The 27,248-nt window shown below is 47.6% G+C and overlaps 1 protein-coding gene across 3 annotated transcripts in view; it reads right to left on the reverse strand.

Annotated features, from left to right (window-relative positions):
• Positions 1-27,248, reverse strand: part of CADM1 (cell adhesion molecule 1) — a 218,959-nt gene that overhangs the window by 46,039 nt on the left and 145,672 nt on the right. For all 3 annotated transcript variants that reach the window (XM_032229617.1, XM_032229616.1, XM_032229615.1), the window contains exons 2-5: positions 11,531-11,677; positions 10,126-10,278; positions 5,735-5,872; positions 3,762-3,917 (exon numbers count right to left, since the gene is read on the reverse strand). In XM_032229617.1, the coding sequence (XP_032085508.1) occupies positions 3,762-3,917; positions 5,735-5,872; positions 10,126-10,278; positions 11,531-11,677 (594 nt within the window). The remainder of the gene's footprint in view (positions 1-3,761; positions 3,918-5,734; positions 5,873-10,125; positions 10,279-11,530; positions 11,678-27,248) is intronic.

Genomic DNA, 27,248 nt, shown 5'->3' on the forward strand with positions numbered 1-27,248 from the left:
GAAACGTAGCTTCCTGCCTAAACAATCTCTGCACTAATTCAAAGCCTCCTTTCTCTCCCCTCTTGTGTGTAGGAGCCACAAATACCTTTAACCACTTGCTCCACACTTCAAAAGATGGAACTGTGAGGAAGAGGACCATAACCCTTGCGGGTTGTCCAAAATGCCTCTCGCTTTGCCATCTGATTTGATTATTGCCCTCATCACCCCAATATTCCAGCAACTCTTAGCTAGAAGTGCTGGGAGAAGGCATCAGCCCACCACTCCCTACTCATTCAAACCCCTTTACAGCTGTAGGACAGCTGCACATGCTCCAAGGAAGAATATCCTTTGGTCCAACAAGAGGCTTCCTACATGCATAGATATGAGCCCGAGACTAGCCTGCTCAGACTTCTTCTAGACACAAGCAGAGATTCCAGTTGTTATATGCCACAAGCCAACTTATTTGGATGTGTGGCAATGGTGTTTGTGCAAACCACAGTTGACCCCATTGAAGCTAATTGCTTAGGAAGCCTCCGTTACTCTTCATTCATGTGTGAAAAGTTGCCTTTTGCTGATGCTCATATAAAGCTTCTTCTGTGGCACTACGTGGATTTCAAGTTAATGTTCTCCTTTTAAGAACTTGTCCAGTCTTTTGCTCCAGGTGAAGGGCTCCCAAACGCCCTCAGCCGGTCCCAAAGACTTCCCATTTTCACTCCTCCTTCCATTTTGGTGCTAATGCTCACACGCAGCTGTCTATTCAAGTCTTCGAGCAAACACGAATTAGCCCACAGCCTTGAAAAAAGCTCCATAGATAATTTGAATTTCACCTAGTAATTCCTTCCTTTTTATCACAAGCTGCTACCTTCTGACTTCTATCTTCTACTAGGTACGCCCAAGCGAAAAAAAATAATGGGCTGTGACTGTGCATTCTTTGGTTCAGGGAAAGCGGATCAGGGAAAGAGGATCAGCTCATACCTGGGCCAGGCAGGGAGAACCAAGATCCAGGACCTTCCGTGTCCTCTCCCACCAGGGCTCTCTCTCTCTCTCCAGCTGCCAATTGGGAAGCAGAAGGTTGGATGCAGCCCTGCGCTCCAACGTTAAAGAGTCCCTCCCGGCTTGGCGTTTTGGGGTCCCCATGCATGGCAACAACAGGATGGTCATAACTAACAGGTATGAAGTGGTAACAGTGAGCCAGCTCTAGGCTCTGATTGCAAATGGCAGAGCCCTGAAATCTTTTGAGAATGGGTCATCGTTGGCCTGGGGTTTACAAAGTGTGGCTTTTCAGAGCAGCTGCTGGGGGGGGGGCAATGTAGTAATCTGGATTTCAAGCAACAGACAAGTGGGCTGTGTTTCTCTCCAAGCTGCATCAGGCATCAGGATGCCAAGAGAGAAGCAGGTAAGTTTTGGCTTAGGTAAGAGAGACATAATCAGGGAGAAGATAACTACACTCTTCAAATACCACCATTTCTTCATAATCCAAGACATCTTTGACCTCAGAAATGTTCTGATTAGATCCCTGTAAATAAATAACCGCATGGCCATGACACTTCTGCTCATTACTCTTTGAGACGGAGCCCCTGGAGTTCTCCCGCACGGTTCTCCCTGGCGCTGGAAGGACGGAGGTCCTGACCATTTTCCAAGGAAGCTCCACTCCGCATACCGACACGTGTGTGTAAGTACCTGGGAAAGCTCCTCTGATCAGACCTAGCAAAGGTTCCTAATACGTTATTAAAGCTAATGGGGCTCTACCAGAAACGCTAATGGACAGAACGTTTGCATAAATGAATTACACATTAGCACACTGACTTAGGCTGCACACAACCTGCCAATTTAGGTAATATCTGATGGTGCTTTCTCCTCCCCCCCCCCATTATAGGGATGTTCCTTCCCCAATACTTTGGGGTAATATGAAAATTGTAAGCAAAATGCTCATAATGGAACAACATAATGAAGCAGGAGAAATAAATTAACACGGGGGAGGGTTCTTTGTGTAACGTTACGGTTGAGTTGCAAACACAAAAGGCAGCCATCGCCCTGCTGTAGTTCTGGATCCGTGATTAAATTGGCGGGCTGCTTAAGGCGCGAATCCTTCCATGCTTCGCATGACTCTGCACCTGAATGGCATTCAGATGGGATGGGGGTGCCTGCCAACTCCCAGGGTGCTACTCAGGGCTGCCATGGTCCTGGGCAATATTTCAAGGTAAGCAGGAAAAGGAAGCACAGGTAGGGCCCAGATCTTTTCTGCCACCCTCTGGTCCTCTAACTGCTTGAAATAGGAAGCCGCAGCTTAGTGCCAAGCCAGTAATTTAACTTCGTGGATTTACCGAAAGTTATCCTCTAATGACAATATTTATAGGAGGGGTCCCCAAACATGGCAACTTTAAGACTTGTTGGACTTCAACTCCCAGCTATGCTGGCTGGGGAATTCTGGGAGTTGAAGTCCCAAGTCTTAAAGTTGCCATGTTTGAAGACCTCTGATCTAAGTGGGGAGATTGCAGAGGGAAGGGATTATAAGAGAGTAAATTCTGATGGCTGGGGAATTCTGGGAGTTGATGTCAACCACTCTTAAAGTTGCCAAGTTTGAAGACCTCTGATCTAAGTGGCGATATTGCAGAGGAAGGGATTACAAGAGACTAAGTTATGCTGGCTGGGGAATTCTGGGAGTTGAAGTCCACAAGTCTTAAAGTTGCCATGTTTGAAGACCTCTGATCTAAGTGGCGAGATTGCAGAGGAAGGGATTACAAGAGACTAAGTTATGCTGGCTGGGGAATTCTGGGAGTTGAAGTCCACAAGTCTTAAAGTTGCCAAGTTTGAAGACCTCTGATCTAAGTGGCGAGATTGCAGAAGAAGGGATTATAAGAGAGTAAGCTATGCTGGCTGGGGAATTCTGGGAGGTAAAGTCTACAAGTCTTAAAGTTGCCAAGTTTGAAGACCTCTGGTTTATAGGATAGGTGGCTATGCAGCATTTCAGCATCAAGCAATATTGCCAGCCAAAGATTCAGGGGGGAAAACAGAATAAATGGGAAAAGCAGTTGGTTGGAGAAGCGTCAACCACCAAGGAGCCAGGCCAATGTTGAAAAGGGACCCGGAAGGGCTGCTGTAAATGATATTTCAACATCATTTGAAGGTGAACCTGAACTCGCTGCTGCTCGATTTCTGAAGTGGCCCAGAACGGGCAGCTTAAAGGCTGCTGGCCACTGTTAAGATGATAATTGAACTTCAGGAGGAGGTTCATTCAACACAGATTTAATGGAGCCTAAGGCCAACATTGTTGTCTTTGAGATATAATGAGGAACTGAGAAGACACAATGGTCAGAAGACCAGAAGACCAGAGGAATCGTATTCCATCACAACTGGAGGACCTCTACTGCAAGAAGATTCTTCTTCAACATGTCCTTCAGGATTTTGAGGCTTTGTGGAAATCCATAACTATACTGAACCTCTGGTCTTACTTAAGCTGATATCCTCCAGATGTTTCTGGACTCAACCTCTCATAGATTCTAGCCGATATGGACCTATGGCTGGGATTTATGGAAAGTGTAGCCCCAAATTATCTGGAAGGTGCCAGTTCATGAAAGTCAGATGTCTGTATTAAAACAACAGGCAGATTTGTGTGATTCGCCCAAGAGGAAACAGCAGAACTTTTTCAAAGGAGGCATAAAAAAAAAAAACTGCAGGAAAAGCATTAAGCTAACATTCAATACTCCAAATATCCAGTATAAGAAAGCCAGAGATAAACAGCATAGGCGTAGGAGTGAAGAGCTTGTGATCATGGTACTCACACATTACATCAAGGTAGTACTTGGTCTGCAAGTCTTTAACGGCAGGGTGGTCTACCTGACAGACAACGGGGACCCCGTCGTCCTCCCGCTTGACCTTTAGCAAGAGCTGGCTGGTCACCGTGTACATGTCTGACCACTGCTCCACTTCTGATTTGCCTGCAGGACAGGAGAGACCAGGGAGACGAGAGAGAAGGTCAGCCATGAACGGCCACACGTGGCCACCTCACTCCTCTATAACCTAGTTGGATCTCACAACTACCCTGGAATTTCCCACAGGTTTGGAATTGGGAGGGGGAAAGAAATCCCACTGGGGCATGTGTTCCTTCTGTCTTTGGAGCCCTGAAGTCTCAGAACATCTCCTGATCTTCCACCTCTCATGCTGATGTCCCTTTCTGGCACATCCTAAAGATGCAGACAGCCAAATCAGTTGCCATGGGGTAGACCCTACTCCCCTGGAAGCATTCCTGCCTGAGTGGAGACTTGAATGAAGGGGAGAGAAAAGGAGGCTGAATTCCGAGGTCGTGAAGCCCCCCCTACCAGCAAAATGAAGACGGCCACCTCGTGCTCTTCCTGGCTCCCGGATTCAAAGGGAAGGGAGACCCCACCTTCGCCTCGTGTTATTAAACATAAGATCTGCAACCCTCAACCGCCAGGATTAGGATTCCAGGATGTCTTCCAAACACTCAAGTCAACGGAGCCAAAAATCCTCTACCCTCTCTTCCTCTGATGCCACTGCCAAAAGCCGTCATCAATAATTAAGAAGGAAAGTGACTCCCTGGATTTGCATAATTAAAAGTAGTAATTAAAATATTTAAGCACGGGTACTATTGAAGACCAGGAAAATGTGGTGGCAGCGGGTGGAAACGGAGACATCCCACAGGGCTCCCTGCCAAAAGGAAGGGGAAGGAGAAGGGCAGAACATGAGGAGGGCTGTGATGAAGGCAGGGGAGGATGCCCTCCCCCCCACAGATGTGGGAAGTGCCACTGGCTGCCTCCTGGTCTGGAAGGGGCTGCCGCACCGTCTCGGAGGCGAAATCAACAGAAAAGTCTAATGAGAACATCTGCACCCTTTGCATGAATGACCATGGGCTGCTATGCTCGCTCGGTAAAGGTTTAGCGGGGAGACCAGTGAAGGCCACGTTCAGTAGATGTTCTCCTGGAAGTCAAAGCGTGTTTTGCTTGATGGGCATGGGAGCGCCTGCTTGGTCCTTGATGCCACACTTGTGGTGAAAATCTGCCTGCTTTCAGGGATGACATGGCTCTTCTCAACTACGGTGCTGGCAGGGAGGGTGAGGTGCCCCACTGAGATAGCCAGGCCTTTGAAGCATGGCATGGTAGCTGTGGCTCAGTTGCACAGCTGAAACATTTGGGGAGTCTTCTGTTGAGTAAGGAGAATGGGATGGAAGGCAATGCAAAGAGTTACAATGTGAGGGGGGTCAAACTCTGAAGGACCAGGTGATGGAAAGGCTTGTACTTCACTTCCCAGTGCTGGCTGACCATCTAAAAGAAACTACAGATGCGACCCAGGGCTTTAGAAGGAGATGGATCAGATAGCAAAGAATGGGGTGTCCTCTGCCGGGGGCCAAGGGGTCTATAGTAAAGCTGACAGACAAGGCACCCCATCTTTTCTCCTAGGAGGAACTTGTGGGGAGAGCTGTCTCTGAGCTGGGGAGAGGCTTCCTGCTGGTTCTGGATAGGTTGCATTGGTGGTTCAAGAACATATTGGGTGAGCTGCCTGATTTCAGGTTCCGGGATGTCCTCGGGTACTTTGACTGTTGGCTCTCAAGTAGGAAGGTCATAATATGAGTCAATCCTGCATTCCCTGCAGAATGAAACCAAGGCGGCCAGCAGAAGCCACACCAGGCCTGGTCTCTGCATCTGAGATCAGATCACCCCTCATCTCCATCCTCCCAAGGCACCTCTAAATCTACACCATTGGTTAAGTTGATGGGTGGGGGAGGGGGTGGATCTACCAAAGAGTTCCTTGCTGCCTTTGAACCATTTGAGCATCGTGGCTGGCCGGCTGGCCATGGACGTGCAATTCAGCTCAATCTCCTCTCCTTCCACCGCAGTGTCCTTCTGGGACTCGATCCTCAGGTTACGTGGCGGGACTGGAAGGAAACAGGTCAAAAAAACACAAAAGGGGACAATCTCAGTGACTTGCAATCCAACAAGAAACCTTACCAGGATTTTAACACCAAAGCTGCTCTTACCTGCATTTCCAGGCCTCCTTCCTGTTCTCTGACATCTCTGAAGCATCAATGCTCCATTTTTTACTACCCCCAAATAATGAACGACATTACATATACTAGTCCAGGAGTGTCCAAACATGGGAACTTTAAGACTTGCGCACTTGGAAGTCCACAAGTCTTAAGGTTCCCACGTTTGGACACCCCTGGGACAAAGAAGGCTAACTAAGAGTAGAAGTGTGATTTCTCTCCTTAAAAAAAACCCCACACCAGAATGAACCCAGGAGTTAATTTTAATTTTGTGTCTGTCTCCATGGATGCAATGACGTAATGTCTTAATAATTAAAAAGGGATAGACAAAAAAAAACAAATCACAAGACTGAGCTGGATAACTTTCCTATAATGGATTTACAAAAGCGACTTGTTAAAGCTTTGAAGAATTTTGCGAGAAGGGACAAAGAAGAAATGAAAAGAAATCAAATTCTAGGACGTTATTTGAAGGGACTAAAGATCAAGATTGTTAAAAGCAAAACGAAGGACTTTAAAGTTGGTTTTTTTGATCAAAGTTGAAATAGGTATGTTGTTATCTCTGGTAACCTTAATGGACTTTGCTGATCAGGACTGCAGATGAGGCTTTAAGGATTCGTTTACAGATAAGAGGTGAGATTTGGGAGGAAGAGAAGGTGTTTTTTAGAGAAGGTGGCAAGTTTTTACACTTGTGATGAAAGGGAAAGTCATTTCCTTATATATTTCTTTTATTTTTCTTTACTATATTTTCCCTTCTTCTTTTCTCTTTTTTTCTCCCCCTTTTGGCGCTTCCTAGTTTTTGTCCCTTTAATTTTTTTTTATATTAGTTTTATCTCTTTAATAGTAAATCTTAATAAAATGGCTATTAAAAAACCACGGGACTTCAGAAATGCCCCCCACCTTGTAAATGGCAAAGAGAGAGCGCACAGATGCCCAGAGGAGTCGTTATGGCATCAGAAAACAATTGTTTTAAAGAGGGAAGCTGTTTCTCCTTCCTCTTCAAGCTCGCATTCTGTGCAGGTTTCTCATATTAGTGACTCTCAAAGCCGAAGGGATGAAACAAATCCATCCCGTGTCTTGAACGGAGGATAATCTGAGGCATAACTGGAGAACCGTGAACCAACTAAAACATCTGTAAGGCCCCTCCCGATCCCTTAGAGGAGGGGGAAGAGAGAGAGAGAGAAAGGGGGAGGGGAGGGATGGAAGAGCTGGGCGGCTTCTACTTTTTAATCAGCGATCCTGGCATTAGGAGATGATTGCTGGCATTTAACAAAGCTCCGAAACAAAGATTTAAATTCATGTTGTTGCGAATAAGTGGCCTTTTTGGTTCTGATTTGTTCTGAGGAGGCCGTCGAGTGATTCAGCTGGGGAAAACAGGGTGGGGTTGTTGTTTCCCAGCTGAGGAGCAAGGATATTCCGAAAATCACCCGGGGGTTCGAAAAAAGTGAAAGGAGGAAAAAGTTGGTGCCTGACAGCTTCCAGGCCGGGTAAGGAGGCATCTCGCAGCAGCCGCTTCTCCCCGGTTCTCCCAAGAAATGCCGCCGCTATTCATGGTGTGCGTGGATGTGTGTCATAAAAGGTTTTACTACCGGTTCTGTGGGTGTGGCTTGGTGGGCAAGGCTTGGTGGGCGTGGCAGGGGAAGGATACTGCAAAATCCCCATTCCCTCCCGATCAGCTGGGACTCAGGAGGCAGAGAATAGATGTGGGCGAGGCCAGCCAGAGGTGGTATTGACTGGTTTTCCCAGCTTCACAAAATTTCCACTACCGGTTCTCCAGAACTGGTCAGAACCTGCTGAATTCCAGCTCTGGTGTGTGTGTGTGTGTGTGTGTGTGTGCGTGCATGCTTAGCATGGAGGGCATCCCAGGAGACACCCTGCCTTGTTGGTTCCAGGAAGGGAAAGGACCCCCGGAGGAGAAGCACAGCCCTTCCCAGGTCTCCAGTCTGAGCCAGACAGGGAAAGGAGGATGGCCAGGAAGCCACCCCAGGAAGCAATTCTCCAAGCTGAAGGTAGCCCAATTTGAGATTCACACTGCAGGCTAATTTTAAGATCTCATAATATACTCTCGAACTAATAACCGAACCTCATGAAATGCAGAGGGAGAGGAGAACCCCTGCAAGTAATCAAGGAGAGCAATCTCACTTGGAGATTTCTCGCTGCAATTCAAGCTCCCTCATTACCAGGAGCATCAGAGGCTGCCATAATCAGAAGCCGGGGCTCTTGCGGAATTCGTTAACCAGCATTGATGGATTTGCTCAGCCCACGGCTACTTTTAGGGAACGACGAGGAACCGGAGGACAGACTGGGGAGGCCAGTTCCCCAGCTGGCTTGCTGGCAAAAGGAGGTCTAAGACTTACTTAGCCCAACAGGAAAGGAGGCGGGGAGGCGCTCGAAGATGGCATGGGATGGGCTAAAACCTGGATACGCAAGAGCATGGAAGATACATACTCCTTCAGAAAAGACTTGGCCCAATGGCAGAATTGACCCCTCTGCTCAAAGAAAAGAACATAAATACTTTTGCTTCCACACGGAAACCCCTCCTGAACTTCATGCTTGATGTGGAAAAGAATGAAACTTTGATTTTGGGTTTCACAGATAGACTGATCAGTTTTTGTAGAAATGACCAGTGGGGAAAAATAAAAGCTGTGATTTGTTGTTAATGCCTTATTCTACAGAGAGTCGGAAGTCAATATTTCCTTTCCTACCCTTGCTAACTTTCCTTCCCCTCCTTTTCCCTTCCTCCTACACCGTCCTCTTATTTGCTTTTGCATTTTGTATTTTATAATGCCTTATAACCCTATAAAAGACTTGGTGTGCACCATTAAATGGTGCAGGCTTTCAGGTTGAAGGAGAATGTGTCTTGCCTTCATTTTCTCCTAAATTATAAATTATAATTCAGTGGCTTCTTCAGTTTCAACTTTTGCCACATCCATCCCAACCCCCACAGATAATGGGGACATGGCAGTGGGGAAATTCAATTTTTTTAAACTACCGGTTATGTGGGCGTGGCTTGGTGACGGCCTCCTGTGACTGATTGGTTGTGGCCAACTCAATGTCACTCATGGCCACACCTACTCAGCCACATGCCTGCCACCACCACCAAGCCTTGCCTACAGACCCCAGTAGGAAAAAAAAAATGTGTGTATAAGTCCATTCACAGCACAGCTGCTGCTCCCTTTCTATTTCTATTCTATTTCTATTTATTGAATTTATAGGCTGCCCAATCCCGAAGGACTCCGGGCGGCTTACAGAAATAAAATTTTAAGAAAAAGGTAAAAAGACAAATATAAGAGAGCAGATTAAAAGAAACACACCACACACCCAGTCTAAGCAGGGCTGGACCTCGGACAAGAGGTCAACAGCCTCAGGCCTGCCGAAATAGCCAGGTTTTCATAGCTTTTCGGAAGGCCATGAGAGTGGGTAGGGTCTGGATCTCTGGGGGTAGCTGATTCCATAGGGCCGGAGCGGCAACAGAGAAGGCCCTCCTCCGAGGCGCCGCCAGCCGACATTGTCTAGGTCCACCCTGTGCGATCTTATCGGTCTTTGGGAGGTGTGCGGCAGACCCCCTGGACCCCTCCCTCCTGGGGGGTCAACGTACCTTAAAGGGACAGGCTGCAGCAGCTCTGCTGTGATCAGAGGGAGAACTGTTTGGATGGTCTCTGCCACAGAATTCAATGTTAAATGCAGCTGAGACAATCCGAACGTTTCTCCCTCCGTTCACAGCAGAGGTCCTGCTGCTCCCTTTATGGTCCACCCCAGGCCCCTCCCTCCCGGGGACGATCTTAAAGGGACAGGCTGCAGCAGCTCTGCTGTGAATGGAGGGAGAAATGTTCGGATTGGGTGGGTGGGTCGAGTGGCCAAAAGGGCTGGGTGAGCAACTGGAAGAGGTGAGCAGAGACCGGGTGACCAGGCAGGGGTCAGTGGGACCACCAGGCATTTTTGCCACTGGTTCGATCCCCTGCCGATTCAGCCAAACCGGGCCGAACTGGGAGGATTTCACCCCTGGGACACGGACTTCATTGTACGATGTAAACCGTGAGGATGCATTTCAAAGCTGTGGAACGGATGCCCACCCGGACCTCCCCTGCTTTCTCCGACCTGCCTCCGGAGGCCTCCAAAGGAGCTGGGGATGGAGATGGGACTCTTACCGAGCACCGTAATGGTCATGTAGTACTCCTGCGGGGGGTCCGTGTAGAGCTGGCAGAAGTATCTTCCCTCATCCGAAATGGAGACGTTGGTCAGGGAGACTCTGAGCTCGCTGCTAGAGAAGTTCACTAGCTGAAACCTGCTGTCCTTCAAGGCTGCGGAAGGAAGAGACAATGGGAATCGGGCCGAGAGCGCACGGAAGAAGCGCAGGGCCCCAAGGGCTTCGACTGGCAAAAGCAACTCTTCCCTCTCCCCTCCATCCTCTCGTTTTCTATTGTTCCGCTGCAATTGGGATTTAACCAGCAGGCTCTCTTGCCAATCAAGATAAATAGACAAATGCCCCTTAACAAGTACTTGTAATTACTTCCTCCAGCTTATCCCCCCCCCTCACTCTGCTTGTTTAGCACACAAACAGGTTAGTAAATTGGCTGCCCTGGATGCGGTGGGGTGGTCCTTTGCTGGCTGGGCCACCTAGAAACCGCAAGCGAGGCACAACAGCACTTGGACTCACAGGCTGCTCCGCAGTGCTTTCTCTGAGCGGTTTACAGAGTCAGCGTGTTTCCCCCAACAACCTGGATCCTCATTTGACCCACCTCAGAAGGATGGGAGGCTGGCAGAACCATCAGAATCAGAATCAAAACAGAGCTGGAGGAACTGTGCCGGCCTTCTAGTCCAACCCCCTGCTCAAGCAGGAGACCCCATACCATTTGAGACCGGTGGCTGTCCAGCCTCTTCTTAAAAGCCTCCAGTGATGGGGCACCCACACCTTCCACTGGTTAATGGTTCTCGTTGTTAGGAAGTTTCTCCTCAATTCCATATTGCTTCTCTTTTTGGTTCGTTTCCAACCATTGTTTCTTGTCTTGTCTTCTGTTGCCCTTAGTCCTTCTTTTCTGTAGACTAGCCATACCTTGAGCTGGTATACCTTGAGCCATACTAAGAGCCGAGGTGGCGCAGTGGTTAAATGCAGCACTGCAGGCCACTTCAGCTGACTGCTAGTTCTGCAGTTCGGCTGTTCTAATCTCACCGGCTCAAGGTTGACTCAGCCTTCCATCCTTCCGAGGTGGGTAAAATGAGGACCCGGATTGTTGTTGGGGGCGATATGCTGACTCTGTAAACCGCTTAGAAAGCCCTATGAAGCGGTATATAAGTCTAACTGCTATTGCTATTGCTCAGGATTGAGCTCCAGGCTGTGGGCAGAGTGAGCCTGCCGTGCTGCATTCTAACCACTGTGCCACCAAGAAGATGTGGCATTTAATCAATCAACCTCAGCAGAAGGGCAAGGCTGCCAACTGCCCCAGAAGGCTGATCTGGGCAGCCAAAGGGGGGGGGGAGAGAAAGATCCCACGCCTCCCAAACCCTCCCCCCAAACACAGAGATCAAAAGGTTGGCTGCTGGCCTCAAACTCACGTCTGAAGTCTCTGAAATAAATAGTTTGCCTGTTGGGGTTCAAGAGCTGGATCACGGAGTCGTCGCTGTTTTTGACTCTGCAGCTGATGGTGGCCACCTCTCCCTCCACCACGGTTACGTCCTCTGTCACCAGGTTCTGTCCATCCCCTGAAGAGGCGGAAGAGAAAGAAAAGCGGGCGTCAACCTTGGGAGGTGTGGCTTTCTTGCCCAGCCCCTCATGGGGAGCAGGGCTGGCTGGGGGGGTCTTGGTGTTTGTGTCCCAAGACTAAGGTTCAGCACACGGTACACACTTAGTCAACGGTGTGCAAAGGCAGAAGGTCATCACGGAGATTCCCAGGAAAGCGGCACATTAACTGTGAATTGAAGGTTGGTGCATGAAGTCCTGAACTGAGGTCCTTGCTCAGAATATTTTATCTCAAGGAAGGTTTTTGCTGTTCAGGTGGACGGCACCTGCCTTACCTCTCTGCTGCTAATCCCCACCACTCCCCCTGCCCCTCTCCTCAAACAAAACCCGGAGAATTAGTGCGGCAAATGAGGCTCTTCGGTTAAGAATTGTCCACACTCAGGCTGAAAATGGCTGGCAGTACAGGCATAATTATGTAATTATATTCTTAAAAATTTATATCTCACATCACTCCCTGTGCAAACCCATTTCAAACAAACACCAGCGTGCAATCAATAAAAAAAAAACACACACACACAGATTAAGCCCATATTCATTTGGAAGAATGGGGGAGGGCAAGGGAGGGAAACAGGAAGAAAACCATTTACTGCAGATTGGTGGGGTGGGGGAGGGGGGGTTAAAAGAGAAATCAAAAACATATCACTCAGTGCTGCACAGTGTGTGTGTGTGTGTTGTTGTTGTTGTTGTTGGGCGCCAGAGCAGAGCATCTGACTGTCCTGGATTTCCACAATTAAGCAGTGAGTTGGGCTGTGGCTTACAAACAACAATTCCAGCTGCATAGACCGAAGCCCTTTCAACCCCCATGCGGGAAGGCCCAGAGCTGTGATGGCGAACCTATGGCATGCGTGTCACAGGAGCCATTTCTTAGGGCACGCGAGCGTGCTGGCCAGCTGATTTCGGCCTTCATTTTTGGCCGTTTTTCGCTCTCCGGAGTCTTCCCTGAAGCCTCGGGAGGGCAAGAAACAACCCAACTCGCAAACCAACTTCTGGTTTGTGCATTGGGCCCTTTTTCTCTTTCCTGAAGCCTCCGGAGGGAGAAAAATGGCCCCATGGGCAATCCAGAAGTTCGGGAACGGACTTTCAGTTGGCGGGTTGGGCTTTTTTCCACCCTCCAGAGGCTTCAGGGAAGAATAGCCCAACAAGCACAAAGGAAGTTGAGATTGAGATTTGTTTTATTTATATGCCGCCCTATTCCCAGAGGGACTCAGGGCGGCGAACAACTCAAGGGGGAAGGGAACACAAAGTACAATACAAACATTTAAAATAGCCAACAGCCACACCTGTCGAGAGGGGAAGGGAACTCATCACCCCCAGGCCTGCCGGCACAGCCAGGTTTTAACAGCTTTTCGGAAGGCCTGGAGAGAGGTGAGGGTCCGAATCCCTGCGGGGAGTTCGTTCCAAAGGGCCGGCGCTGCCACAGAGAAGGCCCTCCCCCGGGTAGTAGCCAGGTGGCATTGGCTGGTAGACGGAACCCGGAGGAGGCCGACCCTGTGTGATCTGATGGGCCTTTGGGAGGTAATTGGCAGCAGGCGGTCTCTCAAGTACCCAGGTCCAATACCATGAAGGGCTTTATAAGTGACGACTAGCACCTTGAAGCGTATCCGGAGACCGATCGGTAGCCAGTGCAGCTCGCGGAGGATAGGTGTAACGTGGGTGTACCGAGGTGCACCCACAATCGCTCGCGCGGCTGTATTCTGGACGAGTTGGATTCTCCAAATGCTCTTCAAGGGCTGCCCCATGTAGAGCGCATTGCAGTAGTTGGAAAACAGGCTGTTTCCAGCCTCCAAAGAGCCTCCGGAGGGGCAGGAGAGGCCATTTTCACACACCCCAGGCTCCTAGAAAGCTTTGGGAGAGCGAAAAATGGGTCCACCATGCCTCATGCAGCAAAGCAGGGGGCGGAGTCTCGTGTGCATGCACAGAGGGTCACACACATGTGCGGGGGGTAAGGCGCATAGAGTTCTGGGTGTGGGCATGCACACGCACGACCCCCCGCGCTCCTCCAGCTTTTGGCATGCAAGGGCTAAAAGGTTAGCCATCCCTGGCCCAGAGGGAGTAGAAGGCAGGGAAGCCCTTCTGCAGAAGCCCTCGACCCCCTTCCCAAGTTTGGCCCTGGAGGGTGTTTGCAGGATGAGAAACAGGCCAGGATTTGGGGTTGGCTTCCTTCTTAGCCCTTGTTTCCTATGTCGCCTCGTTTCCTTTTCTGCAGAGAGGACACCGAGGCGCTCCTGGAAGTGCCTTTTCCCACCCAATCGCTTCCTTTCCATTTCCCGCGTTTAAGGACGGGCCCTTGATGTCCCTCTGACCCTTCCCTCCTTCACTGGTCCTTCCCTTCCTCCCGCAAAGCCCTCCCCACTTTGCCAAGAAATGCAGCAAGTCCATGCTCCCCCCCCCAAGGGGAAGGGCCTATGGGAAATCTCCCCTTGGGGACAGCATTACTGTCCCCCCCCCCACTGGCAGGAGGGGGCAAGGGGCTGCAGGGAGGCACAAGGCAACTTTCTTTCTTCACAGAGGGTTGGAGAACCACTGCTCAACTCCAGTCGGGTTCTCCGAAGCTGGTTGCCCCCACAGGCCCTCTCTATGCCAAAGCCTCCCCCCCCCCACTCATCTCCCACAATAAACCCACCTTCAAACCGTGTTCCATTCCTGGCTCCTCACCCATCTATGTAGTTTGCTCGGCATCCTAAGGATGTCACTTACGGCCTTTTTCTGAGACGATGATTGATGGACAGGAGACCACCCGGTTCATCTGCCGCTCAGAAGCGCTCAGGTGGTCTCCCTCCAGCTTAGCTGATCTCAGATCAGAAACGGTCCAGGGAGCCTCTCCCCCCACCCACCCCCAGCCCGCCAGTTGAGTCTGTGCCAAACCCACCCAATGCACCAATCCAGATTAATGTTGTCCTTTGATAGCGGCAGGCAGCTTCAGAGCAGCTGAAAATTTGCACAAGAGATTTGCCTAAAAAGCCAGAAAGAAGAGGGGCTTTGTTGGGCGTCCTGGATTTCCCTTATTACATTGAGAAGAGGAGGGGGGTCTGCTGCTAAAACCCAAAGGCCCGGAACAAAGGAAACCAGCATTCATGGCATCTTCATGCACCGACTGGCTGGGCAACATTTCGCCTTTTCTTTTGCTTGTTAGAAATAAAACACCCGTCGAATTTCAGGCAGGTTTTACCGAGTCAGTCAAGGGGACCAGGAACATCTTGCATGCTTGTACTTGACCTGGGGAACTCAAAGTTCACTTCCCCACAACAAACCACAAGCGCCAGCTAAAAATGTAAGAAGCTGAACAGCAAACTTCAAAATGATGGTCAGGTTCACTCCAGAATTATTGATCGAGACCCACTGCTTGTTTTAACGGCTGGGGAGGCTCCTGGCCTTTGCTTGCAAAGCGGCTCAAGTCTGTGCTGATTTAGCGGTATATAAATAGAACTAACCACAACAATATCCATTTAATCCCCAGGTTTATGACATAGGTCGACTGTGGACGGATCCGGAGTGCAGTGCAGCTGAAAGGCTGAGAATGGCCAACTGGAGAAATCCAGGGTTGCTAAATGAATGAAGAGATAGCTCTCCGTTCTTTCTCATAGGACTTTGGCATTGCATAATAATAATAACAATAACAATAACAACAACAACAACAATAATTTGCGCAGACTGATTATGATATGCGGCACAATTCAGTGGCACAAATGATTCATTGGAATTTGTGCAAAAATTATAATATTAAAACAGCAACAAACTGGTGGGAACATCAGCCTGAAAAAGTCACCGAAAATCAGATGGTCAAGATCTTGTGGGATTTCCGCATACAAACGGACAAAATACTGGCGCATAATACACCAGACATCACACTGATTGAAAAAAACAAGGTCACAATCATAGACATCGCAATACCAGGTGATAGCAGGGTCGCTGAGAAGGAACATGAAAAAAATAGCAAAATACCAGGACTTAAAAATCGAAATTCAACGACTATGGCACAAACCAGCAGTGGTAATTCCAGTGGTAATTGGCACACTGGGTGCTATTCCAAAAGCACTGGAATTACATTTAAAACAGTTAAAAATTGACAAAATCACCATCAGTCAAATGCAAAAAGCCGCACTGCTTGGATCTGCACGCATATTACGAAAATACGTTACGACGTCCTAGGCCCCTGGGTGGGGCCCGACTAGTAACCAATGCCAAATCCGGCGAAACAACTGGCTGCTGTGATACAATTGTATAATAACAATAATAACAACAACAACAGCAACAACAACCATCATCATCATCATCATCATCCTCCTCCAGATATCACGGTTGTAGAGGGCCAAAGCATACAATTGATTGACATCGCGGTACCAGGAGATGCCAGAGTCAAAGAAAAAGAACTGGAAAAAATATGAAATACCACGACTTGGCCATCAAAACCACCCGATTATGGATGAAGCATGTAACAGTGATACCCACTGTCATAGGGGCACCATGTCCAAGAATTTTATAAGATACACCAACAAATTGCAGTTTCCTGTAAAAACACCAGCAGAACTGTAAAAAACTGGGCTACTCGGAACATCATATATTTTAAGAAGGTCCTTGGTTGATACCTAGGACGCTGGCAGCAAGCCGTCTCAACCATTAGCACCAGTCAATGGTATTTGTGATGCATTTTTGAATGTTCAGTTGGCTGAGTTTCATGTTGAATGAATAAAGAATATAACAGCAATAACAACAACACAATTCATAACCCAAATGTTATTCCCTCTTCCCCAAACATTACAAAGATGTAAGGCATAAGACTTTGGATGCCTATTAACCAGGATGGTTTAGAATCCAGAAATCCCCATCAAATTAGACGCTTGCAAAAACTCCAGCGCTCCAAAAATAGTATGCAAAAAATATCTGGACCTCAAGAACCTATAATCTACATAGGCATCAGCTTATATGACTGTAATTAAGCCTGGCAATTTCAGTCGTAAGTTGTGATGGTCCTAAAGCAAAAGCACTTGGACTTATCTACCGCTTCAGAGGGCTTTCAAAGTCCTCTCTAAGCGGTTTATAGAGTCAGCCTCTTGTCCCCAACCATCTGGGTCCTCATTTTACCCACCTCGGAAGGACAGAAGGCTGAGTCAACCTTGAGCCGGTGAGATTTGAACGGCTGAACTGCAGCTAGCAGTCAGCTGAAGTAGCCTGCAGTACTGCACTCTAACCACTGCGCCACCTCAAAAGTAGGTCATTCATGTGACTGATCCCACTTTACAACCTCTGTTCGGAGCCGTCAATAAGCGAAGTCCTTGTAGCAAATACTGATTTTCATCATTCTGGGGATTGTGGAGCACTGCCAAGGGACTTAAATAGGGACTGGTTGCCAAGTGCCCAAAATCTGGTTAGGTAACCAAGGGGGGTGGGGAGGTGACTGTGAGAACTTCGGGGCTGGGTCTTTAGTACCTTTTGAGGAATCTTTGAATGGCCAATAAGTGAGCAACCATAAGTCAAGGACTACCTTGCTGGCCCATTTTAGCCTGCAGCTTCGGTCCCAATCTATTGCAAGCTTTATTGTTGCTAATTTGTGTTGCTAACTGCTTGCAAACAAAGAGAAAATAATTTCTCCAGTGCAGGCCTGCAGAGCCAATAGCCGAATCTTTCATAATGCTATCAAACCAAAACTAATGAGTACTGCAGGGAGGGGAAAGAATTCTGCAGGAAACTTCCTATTTTTTTCATGAACCCAGAGCTCACAGCAAATTAAAGTCATTAAGATTTGATTTCCATCTTAGCTATTATCAGCATATTCTTTTAAACATTTACCTGAAGACAATCCTATCTTTCAATTAATTAATCTCCCCCCCCCCCCCATTTACCCAGTTTTATATCAAATCAAAATCCTATACGAATTAATAAGAATTTATGGGGGAAACTAATTTGGGAATAGATAATCTGAGGTTCAGGGCAGCGAAGCTGTGGATTTAAGAAATACCGTTCTCTATGTTGGAAATGGCCAAAGAGTTGGAGTTGGAGTTTATTCAATTTGTAGGCCGCCCTATTCCCCAAAGGGACTCAGGGCGGCTGAACAAAGCCAAGGGAGGGGAAATTACAAAAAGTAAGACAAAGACAATCAGACAAAGGAGAGCTTGGTAGAGCCAAGGTGGCGCAGTGGTTAAATGCAGCACTGCAGGCTACTGCTAGATCAGCAGGTCAGCGGTTCAAATCTCACCGGCTCAGGGTTGACTCAGCCTTCCATCCTTCCGAGGTGGGTAAAATGAGGACCCAGATTGTTGGGGGCAATATGCTGACTCTCTGTAAACCGCTTAGAGAGGCCTGAAAGGCCTATGAAGCGGTATATAAGTCTACTGCTATTGCTATTGCTATTGCTATTTTTAGGGCAGGAGAAGAAAGCACTTTCCGGTGGCCAGTCTTGTATGTTCAAAAGTTCTTCTCAGATACAGATCCAACCACCAAATACTCACTGAGGATTAGCATTTGGGCTGTTCCCGTGATGTATGTTGCCCTCAAACTTCACAGGAAGCTCCCCATTAAGACCTTGGGTGATGGTTTCCTGCCAGGACCTCATGAGATAGAAATGCCCTCCTTCAAACTATTGGGAGAGGCATCTATACAGAATACAGAATAACCGAATTGGAAGGGACCTTGGAGATTTCTAGTCCAATCCCTGCTCAAACAGGAGACCTGGCCATTTCAGACAGGTGTCTGTCCAGTCTTTACTTAAAAGCTTCCAGTGTTGGAGCACTTACAACTTCTAGAGCAGTGTTTCTCAACCTTGGCAACTTGAAGATGTCTGGACTTCAACTCCCAGAATTCCCCAGCCAGCATTCGCTGGCTGGGGAATTCTGGGAGTCGAAGTCCGGACATCTTCAAGTTGCCAAGGTTGAGAAACACTGTTCTAGAGGCAAGTTGTTCCACTGATTAATTGTCTAAGTGTCAGGAAATTCCTCCTCAGTTCTAGGTTGCTTCTCTCCTTGATGAGTTTCCACCCATTGCTTATTGTTCCACCCTCAGGTGCTTTGGAGAATATCTTGACTCCCTCTTCTTTGTGGCAACCCCTGAGATGTCGGAAGACTCCCATCATGTCTCCCCTGGTCCTTTTCATTTGACTGCAACCGTTCTTCGGAGGTTTTAGCCTCCACCCCCCTAATCATCTTTGATGCTCTTCTCTGCACTCAACATCTCTTTTTATATTGTGGAGACCAAAACACCTGCAGAGTTCCCGCTCTTGGCTTATTTGCCGAAGTCTTCCTCTTCTTCAGCCACTTAGGACAGGGGGATGGTACTCCAAGCATCCTCTGCAGGCCTACCTGGAAACTGGCTTCCTTGAGGCCTTCTGGTTCAAAAGGGGTGGTTGAACTAAGCTATGGGCTGGAGACCCCGATGGTTTAAAGCCCCCTACAGTCCTGCCTGCCTCTTTCTCTCTTTGAAAAGTTTTTTTTTTTTTTAAATGAAATCAGCAATTCAAAAGAAAATTCTTTGGTAAACCGTATCTGACAAAAAAAACACCCTCACACAAGCAGTACATTTTGGACTAAGGATGGGGGGTAGAGAAGTGGAATATTTCTGGCAGATATTCACAATGCACATTTCCCCCCAATTAAAGTTAATTATGCCCAAATGGAACACATGGTAATCTGTATGCTTTCTTTTTCACTCTTTCTTTCGTTTAATTAATCTGCTATTGTAATTTTTAATGTTAAGTTAGAATCCTATCTTCCCAGCTTGGATATTCACCAAAGAAGCTTCTTGATGAGTTTTAAATTCCAAAAGGTTTTTAACTACGCCGTTTAAAGATGTAAGCCACATAACAGCCCATAATAGCTCCTTTGGAATCATTAGAACTCAGAGTAAATACGAGGCACCCTGGCAATAGTGGGGGGAATGCGAGTTGGAGGACGGCTCTGTCACACAAGTGGGGGGCAACGCTTCCACATTCGATCAGCTCCACGGGGGCCTCCTATACTTCCTCATAGTATCTTCCTGACAACGGTTCAAGGCCATGGTCTCCACTGATGGCCCCAGAGATCCTCCTGCTTGACTTGGTATGGCAACAAAGTCAACCCATTAATGCGAAAGCAGAAAGATTCAAATAAATCCAGGAAAACAGCCAATTTTGGGAAAAGTCACTTGTCAAGCGGGGGGGGGGGGAGGGGGGGAGGATCAGGAAGACCAGGCCACTGAAATGATTAAAGAGATTTACTACGTTTATGTTCCCTACAAGAATCTCAACTACAAATGGTCAAAACAAATAGGCGGCAGATAAGAATCCATGGGATTTAAGGTGGGCTGGACTTAGCAATAGCAGTTAGCAGCATTCGCTGGCTGGGGAATCCTGGGAGTTGAAGTCCAGACATCTTCAAGTTGACAAGGTTGAGAAACGCTGTTCTAAACGCTGACTTGGGTGCAACCGGAGCAGGCTTCATCCCTTAGCCACAAGAACTCCCTTTGAATCTAACCCCCTGGGCTTCCAAAGGGAGGGATTTCTTCCACCGAGACCGTTCACTTTGGCTTACATTCTAGAAAGCTCTAATCACTAAATGAAATCCCACGAATGTAAATGGCTGTCAGACATAATATAGTTGCTACGCTTTAAAAGACCCCCGCACTTATCATGCCTGAAATATTATGACTGAGATGCGCTGGCGAGTTTAACAAATTGCAGGAATGCAAGGACTCGGTTGATGTAGCAACAGGGGGGAGAGAGAGGGAGGCCAATTCCGTTTGCACCTTCTCTTCATTGGCTCCGCCAGAGGAGGAAAAACGGGAGGCAGCTTCTCAGCTGTGATGGAGATTTTAAAAAAAAAACATCTAAGCAGCAGCTCTAAGGCTGGACGGGCATCTCCACCATGGCGGGTGGCAGGTTGCCCGTCTTTGGGGTGGGTGGAAAGGGGACGCTGCTTTTCTTAATGTTTGGTCTGTTTCCTAATTGCATTTCTTCCGGTATAATGACAAACCAACCAAACTTCCTTCTCGGAGCTTGATTGATGCTCCAGCAAAATACAGATAGGCTACAGCAGGGAGAGCGACGGTAAATCAACAAAGAGGAAATTACTTCTGGAATTTCCTGAATCCCAGCTCATAAATGAGGATGGGTCTTTTTCTTCCAAAATGAGATCAATGGAGGCTTTGCGACGACGGGCAGGCCTGTGAAATAACACAATTTGTTCGGGTCTCTCTCTGGAGCTAAATTGTGCAGCAATTCAGCCGGTAGTCAGGCAATACTTCTAAGCATGTTCAAAAAACACCCGTCTCTCCCCCCCTCCCCGGTCTCCAAGGGCTCAATCTGCCTGAGGGAGGGGGCTGATATGTGATGTTCGGCTCCCCACAACTCTTTGTGATTTGACAGATGTCACTTGACTGGGATCGGCCGTCAGCAGCTGCTCCCGGGAATCCTTGTGAGCTCCGGCTTGTGTCCTTGTTGATGGTGTCTTCTCTTCTGGTGGCCTCTGTTATGATGGCCTTCATTTTTTTCCTACTATCAGAATCTGCTCTTATGACTGCTCTTGTTTTCATGCTATCTGTCCAAAATATTTAAGCTTAACTTCATGATTAGTACTTCAGTGAGCCCGCTGGCCTTACTTCTGGTAGCACGGAACAATCTGTTCTTTTTGCAATCATTTCGCCCGCGCCAAAATCCAAAGCCATTTGTTTTACTTCATTCGCCCCTTTCTGATGACTCGGATCTCACAACCCCACCACTGTGACCCCAGCAACACGCAGAAGGCTTCAGAAACGTTAAGCGGGATCAAATCCCTTCAGAAATTAGATGGAAGACTTCCTATGAAATCTTAGGGATCTCCCGTCCCAGTTAGGACTGGGAAGCTAAAGAAACGTCCCCTCACAAGGGAGCAGGGAATGACCTCCACGGTGATGTCAAAGAAGTTACACAAGGTCATCAGGCATGGAAACTCAAAGTGAGTTTTCACAGGCTTATAGGTGGCAACAAAATCTTAGCCAAGTGGTTTGTATTCCTTTCTCAAGGTCCAATAGAGAAGCTCCCTGGCCGTTCAACAACCTTGCTCTCTCCTCCGCCTTAGATCACACCCAGCTTTCACTTGGGTCATACTCAGGTTCTCCTAGTGTTAACTCTTACTCTGTCCCACCTCTGTCCCACGCCCAGGGACAGTTTCTTTCAGAGGGAGCCATGAGGAGCGTTGCCAAGAGGTGAAGCACTCCAGCTGCCTTCCTGGTCCAAAGAGCCTCCAGGGAAACGAAGATGACAACTGGCAGAGCATTCTGGCTCATGAACCCCCTCGGAAAGGATTCGGTTGGACAATAGAGTGAAATTAAACAGTACATCCCAGATACTGGTTAAGAAAACCAGTCTCTATCTGAGCCCAGGTCCCATCTGGGCTCTTGCCTGAGGCATGCACAGCATCTGCGTCTCCATCTCTTACTGGCTTCTCTGGTGAGAGACACATTCAGGAATCAAACCTGACTTCTCCAACCTCCTCTGATCTGCAGTGGGGCCATCGCCCTCCGAGATGCAGAGGGCTGAAACAGGAAGCTGGCTGTGAAACGTTGGGGAAGGAGACGCTGCCTCTGAGCCACCCCTGGTGGGCTTTGCTAGACTACCACCACAAGATGCTACATCTGGGTGGGAAATCGTCAAGATTATTTTTTTTAAAAAAAACGATGCTCAATTACAAAAACTGAAAGTTCTGAGAAGAATGGACAATGTATGTTAATTATGCTGACAATATGAAACATTCCCTTTCAATGGAGTTAATTTAGTGACATCTGTTCAAGTCCAAGAAAATAGAAGGGGCGATTTAAGACGAAGCTGTTGGGAAGAAAACATCGACATTATGCGCCTTATTTTTGCTTTTTCCGGCCAGTATTATTGCAAGAAAAGAGGAATGACAAATGATGCATTTTAGCCCTTTCAAATATGCAGCAGCAGCACTAACGAGGCCACTGGGCTTCGTGGAAGAAGAATGCAGCCACTGCTCTCTAGATACGGCACATGTCATCTACACAGATCGTCTTCAAGGGAGATAGGGAGGTTTTTGGCAGGAGAAGCAATGAAGGCAGAGAAGGAAGAAGGGGGTGTTTGGGGTTTGGGGAGGAAGGGGGTGATGACTGAAACCAAGAGGAGACCAACTGTCTCTGTGCCAGAGCTCCTCACCCAGGGCCATTCATTAGACTGGGTGCATGATGTGTTTCTTTTAATCTGCATTCTCCTGTTTGTTTTTAACTTTCTCTTAAAATTTTATTTACTGTAAGCCGCCCGGAGTCCTTCGGGACTGGGCGGCCTATAAATTTAATAAATCCAATCCAATCATTGCTGGGCTTTTCAGAAGCTTCTGGTTGGCTTCCCAAGAACAGAATCCTGAACAAGAAGTAGAGAGATGTTCTTGAGAACTTTCCTCAATGTGACGTCTTTCTGGATCTGTCCTGCCCAGAATTTCTAATCATGCTCCTTGTACTTAAGTCATTTTGGAATTTTATCGATCATGATTCCAAAGCATTTGGAAAGGATCATGTCAAGAACAACGTTTTTGAGTATAACCTCTCACTCTGGGCACCCCAGACACTGACCTATCCTTCCCCAGATGATTGCTCCACACGGAATGAGTTCCACAGCAGGTACCAGAAAGGGGTCCTTCACAAAACATCCGCTTCGTGATGTCCAATTGTTCCCCATAAAGAAGCACTCGTCTCTTTCACAAAACACGTTTTGCTTCTTAAACACCCTGATGAGGACACTTAAAGCAGAAGATGCGCGTTTTATGAAATCTCTTCTGCCTTCATTATCTGAACGAGGAGGCCTTCTCCTTCCTGAACTGACAGCTTCAAGTTCAAAACACTTAAGAGGGTCACAAAAGAAAAGCTACCATTCTCTTCTTGAGTGGAAATGCAATGTTTATTTTGCTTACGGAACACAAGGAAATTAAGAGCTCCTTTTCGCGCCATCGTAAAAAGCTGGTGCCTCTTTCAATTAAAAATGCCCATCTACAATGCTTCTCGGGCGATATTATGCGGAATGTCATTTCACTGAACCACCTGAAGATCTGAGATAACGTTTTCTGTTGATTTGACATCTACTCAATTTCATCCTCTGAAGAACTACCTTATTGACAAATAAAGAGGAGACTTCGCGGCTCGTCTCTCCTCAAATGTCACACTGAAAGTAGGGTGGGGGGAAAATCTCTTCTGGCGAAAGGTTACAAAGAATACAAGCGTTTAAGTGAAAAGGCACTGAGGATTTTATTGGCTTTTCCATATCTATATCGAGATCTATTTGTAAAGGTGGATTTTCAACATTCACAACTACCTCAACACCAAATTAGGCAAACTATCAAGACAAATCCCATGATTTTAGTACATCTCGTTGATGAAATATGCTGCCCTAGGCATCTTCACACAACCTATTGACCACCATCCATATGTTAAAGAGAAGAAATGAGTATTGTTGAAAGTCTATTTTATTGTTCTTTTTAAACCCTTTTAAAAAATGCTCCTTTTTAAGAAAAAAAATTGGCATTGCATAGTCCGAAAAGGTTATCACCCCCAATGATTCCTCACCCCAAAATTATCTCTTCCAGCCATTTCATGCAGAAGTTGAGCGACATGGGAAGAGACAGAAGCCACGGAATATCCCAGATGGGAGCAACTATGGGCTCGACGTTCTTCCTCACAAGTAACTAACTGGAGTTAGAGAAAACGGGAACATAAAAATGGAGGAACTCTAAGCGAGGAATCCACCTCATATCTATCAACCAATATATTATGGCCATCTAGTCTTTTTTGAGATGACACAGGGGCTAGTCCCCGTCTGGAGAACCCCCTAGGTCAGGGGTCTCCAACATTGGCAACTTCAAGACTTGTGGACTTCAACTCCCAGAACTCTGACCTAGGTCACAACCTCATTGGAGGCTGCAGTTGCTTCTCCCAGATGTCCCTTTGAGCTACCAGATGACCCAATGAAGACAGAGCTAAGAAACCCCTCGTGGAAATAACCGCTGGGTGCCAAGACCTCCTCCAAACTCATGAAGCTTCTTTCACATGACATGGAAGCCTAGGCTGAGCAGAGACCTTCCAACGGCCCCATTGAACAGTCTCTGACTGTTTGGAAGTTTGGAAGACGGCAGATAGAATGACGGTATCCAATGTTTCCCAAAGTAGGAATCAACTGACAGAGACAAGAGGCATTTATGGACGGAACGGCCAATATTTTTGACTTCAAACTCTACAGTACTGAAATCTAAGACGATGAGGGTCCTCAGACCCCAACAAAGGATCAAGGAACTCCAACGGAAGGTGCCAACAGCTTTTGCAGCCAGAGCTTGTGGCAGCTGAAGTCACCTGGGTAGTTTTGCTCTTCTTAAAAAGCAGTAAAGCTCTGGACTCCGCTGTTTCCCGTACTTGCCTCAAGAGCATTTTTAAGGCCAAGAATCAGCATGTCCGAAATCTGACTGGGAGGAAAACCTTCCTGCGTCTCCCAAGTCCCTTCCGCCAACCGGAGGCCCCGAGAAAAGTCCAAAACGAAACACAAAGTGCGGGAAGGGTTCGTGTGGAACACGACCGAAGTGTGTGTGGGGGTCACCATCGACCTACATCACCCAAAAACTGCATGAAATGTGGATGGGAGGGAGCAAAGAGGTGGGGGGGAGAAAAAGTGGGGCTGCCGCGAGTAGATGGAAAACAGGACGTTTTGTTCATGAGACAGGTGTAAACAAGATGATAATGATCAGGCTGAACAATACCGCAAGGTGAAAATTGCGTTTCTCACAAAAGGAGCCAAATGGGTCTGGATTATTATGTGAAAGGGGCAATTTCTTAGTGGGAAATTAGGCTTCGGTGACTCATGCCCGCAGGCTCATTGTGATGGGTTCTCATCCACATCGGGGGCCATTCATAGAGGGAGAAGCCGCCAGAGTGAAGGCTCCCCTCTCACAAGCTTCTTCCTTTCAGCTCCGACCTGAAAGCAGAGGCAATTAAACCAAAAACTGTGAGGTTCAGAGAAACACTCGAATCTCTGAATCGGAGAACATGACGCCTCACCTGTGCCCACAACTTCCACACAACGTGCTTTGGCATCACCCCTGACGAGTGGGGAGAGTTTAACCAAGTTCCCCGGCAGCGTTTGGCCCACCGGTTCAAGGGACACCGAACACAGCACAGGCACACAACTTCTGTAAAAACCCCTATAACCACCGCACTCCCAACTACCCCAGGAAATGTTTTCCAAATACTGAATGGCCACTCAGGACCATCAGTGAGAAAAAGTCCCCTTGATCGATTTGGAAAGTCTTGGACCAAAATCTGGTTTATAAGCAAGTGCCCGGTTGAAGAATGAGGCAGTGGCTGATGGTGGTGGCAATTCAGACATTATCCTGGCAGTGACTCATGGGTATGCCCGGACCTGTCACATACATGGCCATCTCCCACCCTTGGCACAAAGTGTATTGTGTTAGAATGAAAATAATTAATGAAAGGGGTTCACTTTTTTTACTTTTACTTCCTAAAGCAGAATTTCCCTTGAAGACACATGGACTTCAACTCCCAGGACTCCCCTAGCTGGCTGGGAATTCTGGGAGATGAAGTCCACAGGTCTTCAAGTGGCCAAGGTTGGGAAACCCTGTTCTTCAGGCATAAAGAGCAATAGCAACAGCCCTTAGACTTATATACCGCTTCACAGTGCTTTCCAGCCCTCTCTAAGCAGTTTACAGAATCAGCCTCTTTCCCCCAACAATCTGGCTCCTCGTTTTACTGACCTCAGAAGGACGGAAGGCTGAGCCCAGTGAGATTTGAACTGTCAAATTGCAGGCAGCCGGCAGGCAGCAGAAGCAGCCTGCAGTCCTGCTCTCTAACCCCTGTGCCACTGCAGCTCAGTGGTTAGAGTGCCACTGTGCTCATTTAAAAATACATCCAAGCTTTGGGTGGGTGGGGAAAAAAAAATCCGCCTGCCTATTTCAAGACTTTCTTTTAGTGGATCCACTTCCCAGCAGATGATTCTCCAGGTTAACTACTGGAAGGAAGGAAGGTGGCCCCCTGGTATTGGGGCCCCCTCCTCGGTTCCCCTCCGGTTGATGTGATTGCAGCATATCCCACCTTCCTGCCCACAGCTCTCCATTACCTGAATCCAGCCACATCAAGTTTAGATTTATGACTTGCCAACTGTGTTGTGATTAGGTGTCATCCCTGTCTCTGTGCTCCCCCTGATATTGATAGATAATATTCCATGGCAGTGCATTGTCTGACCTTTGAAAGGTTACTGCCAGCAGATACTCCAAAATCAATATGGATCTTATCTGTCACAACCCGCAAGAAAAACATTACCAATGAGATGGGCCACTGTGGATTCAGGCGGAATGAAGAAAACACGCGGTGTGGAACCGTTTCCCCCCCCCTCCCCATCTCCCCTCCCCACCCTAATTCTGCTCCGAAGACCCAGTTTTTCATTTATATTCCTTGCTGGAAGAAGAGAAATACATTTTACAGTGAAGAGAAAATTTGTCTTTTATACTAGCTGACAAGCTCATGTTCTTGGATAACATTAAAAAATATGAACTGTGAGCTTCAACTGGGTATACATAAACTACT

The sequence above is a fragment of the Thamnophis elegans genome, chromosome 13, assembly GCF_009769535.1.
Source record: "Thamnophis elegans isolate rThaEle1 chromosome 13, rThaEle1.pri, whole genome shotgun sequence".
Taxonomy (NCBI): domain Eukaryota; kingdom Metazoa; phylum Chordata; class Lepidosauria; order Squamata; family Colubridae; genus Thamnophis; species Thamnophis elegans.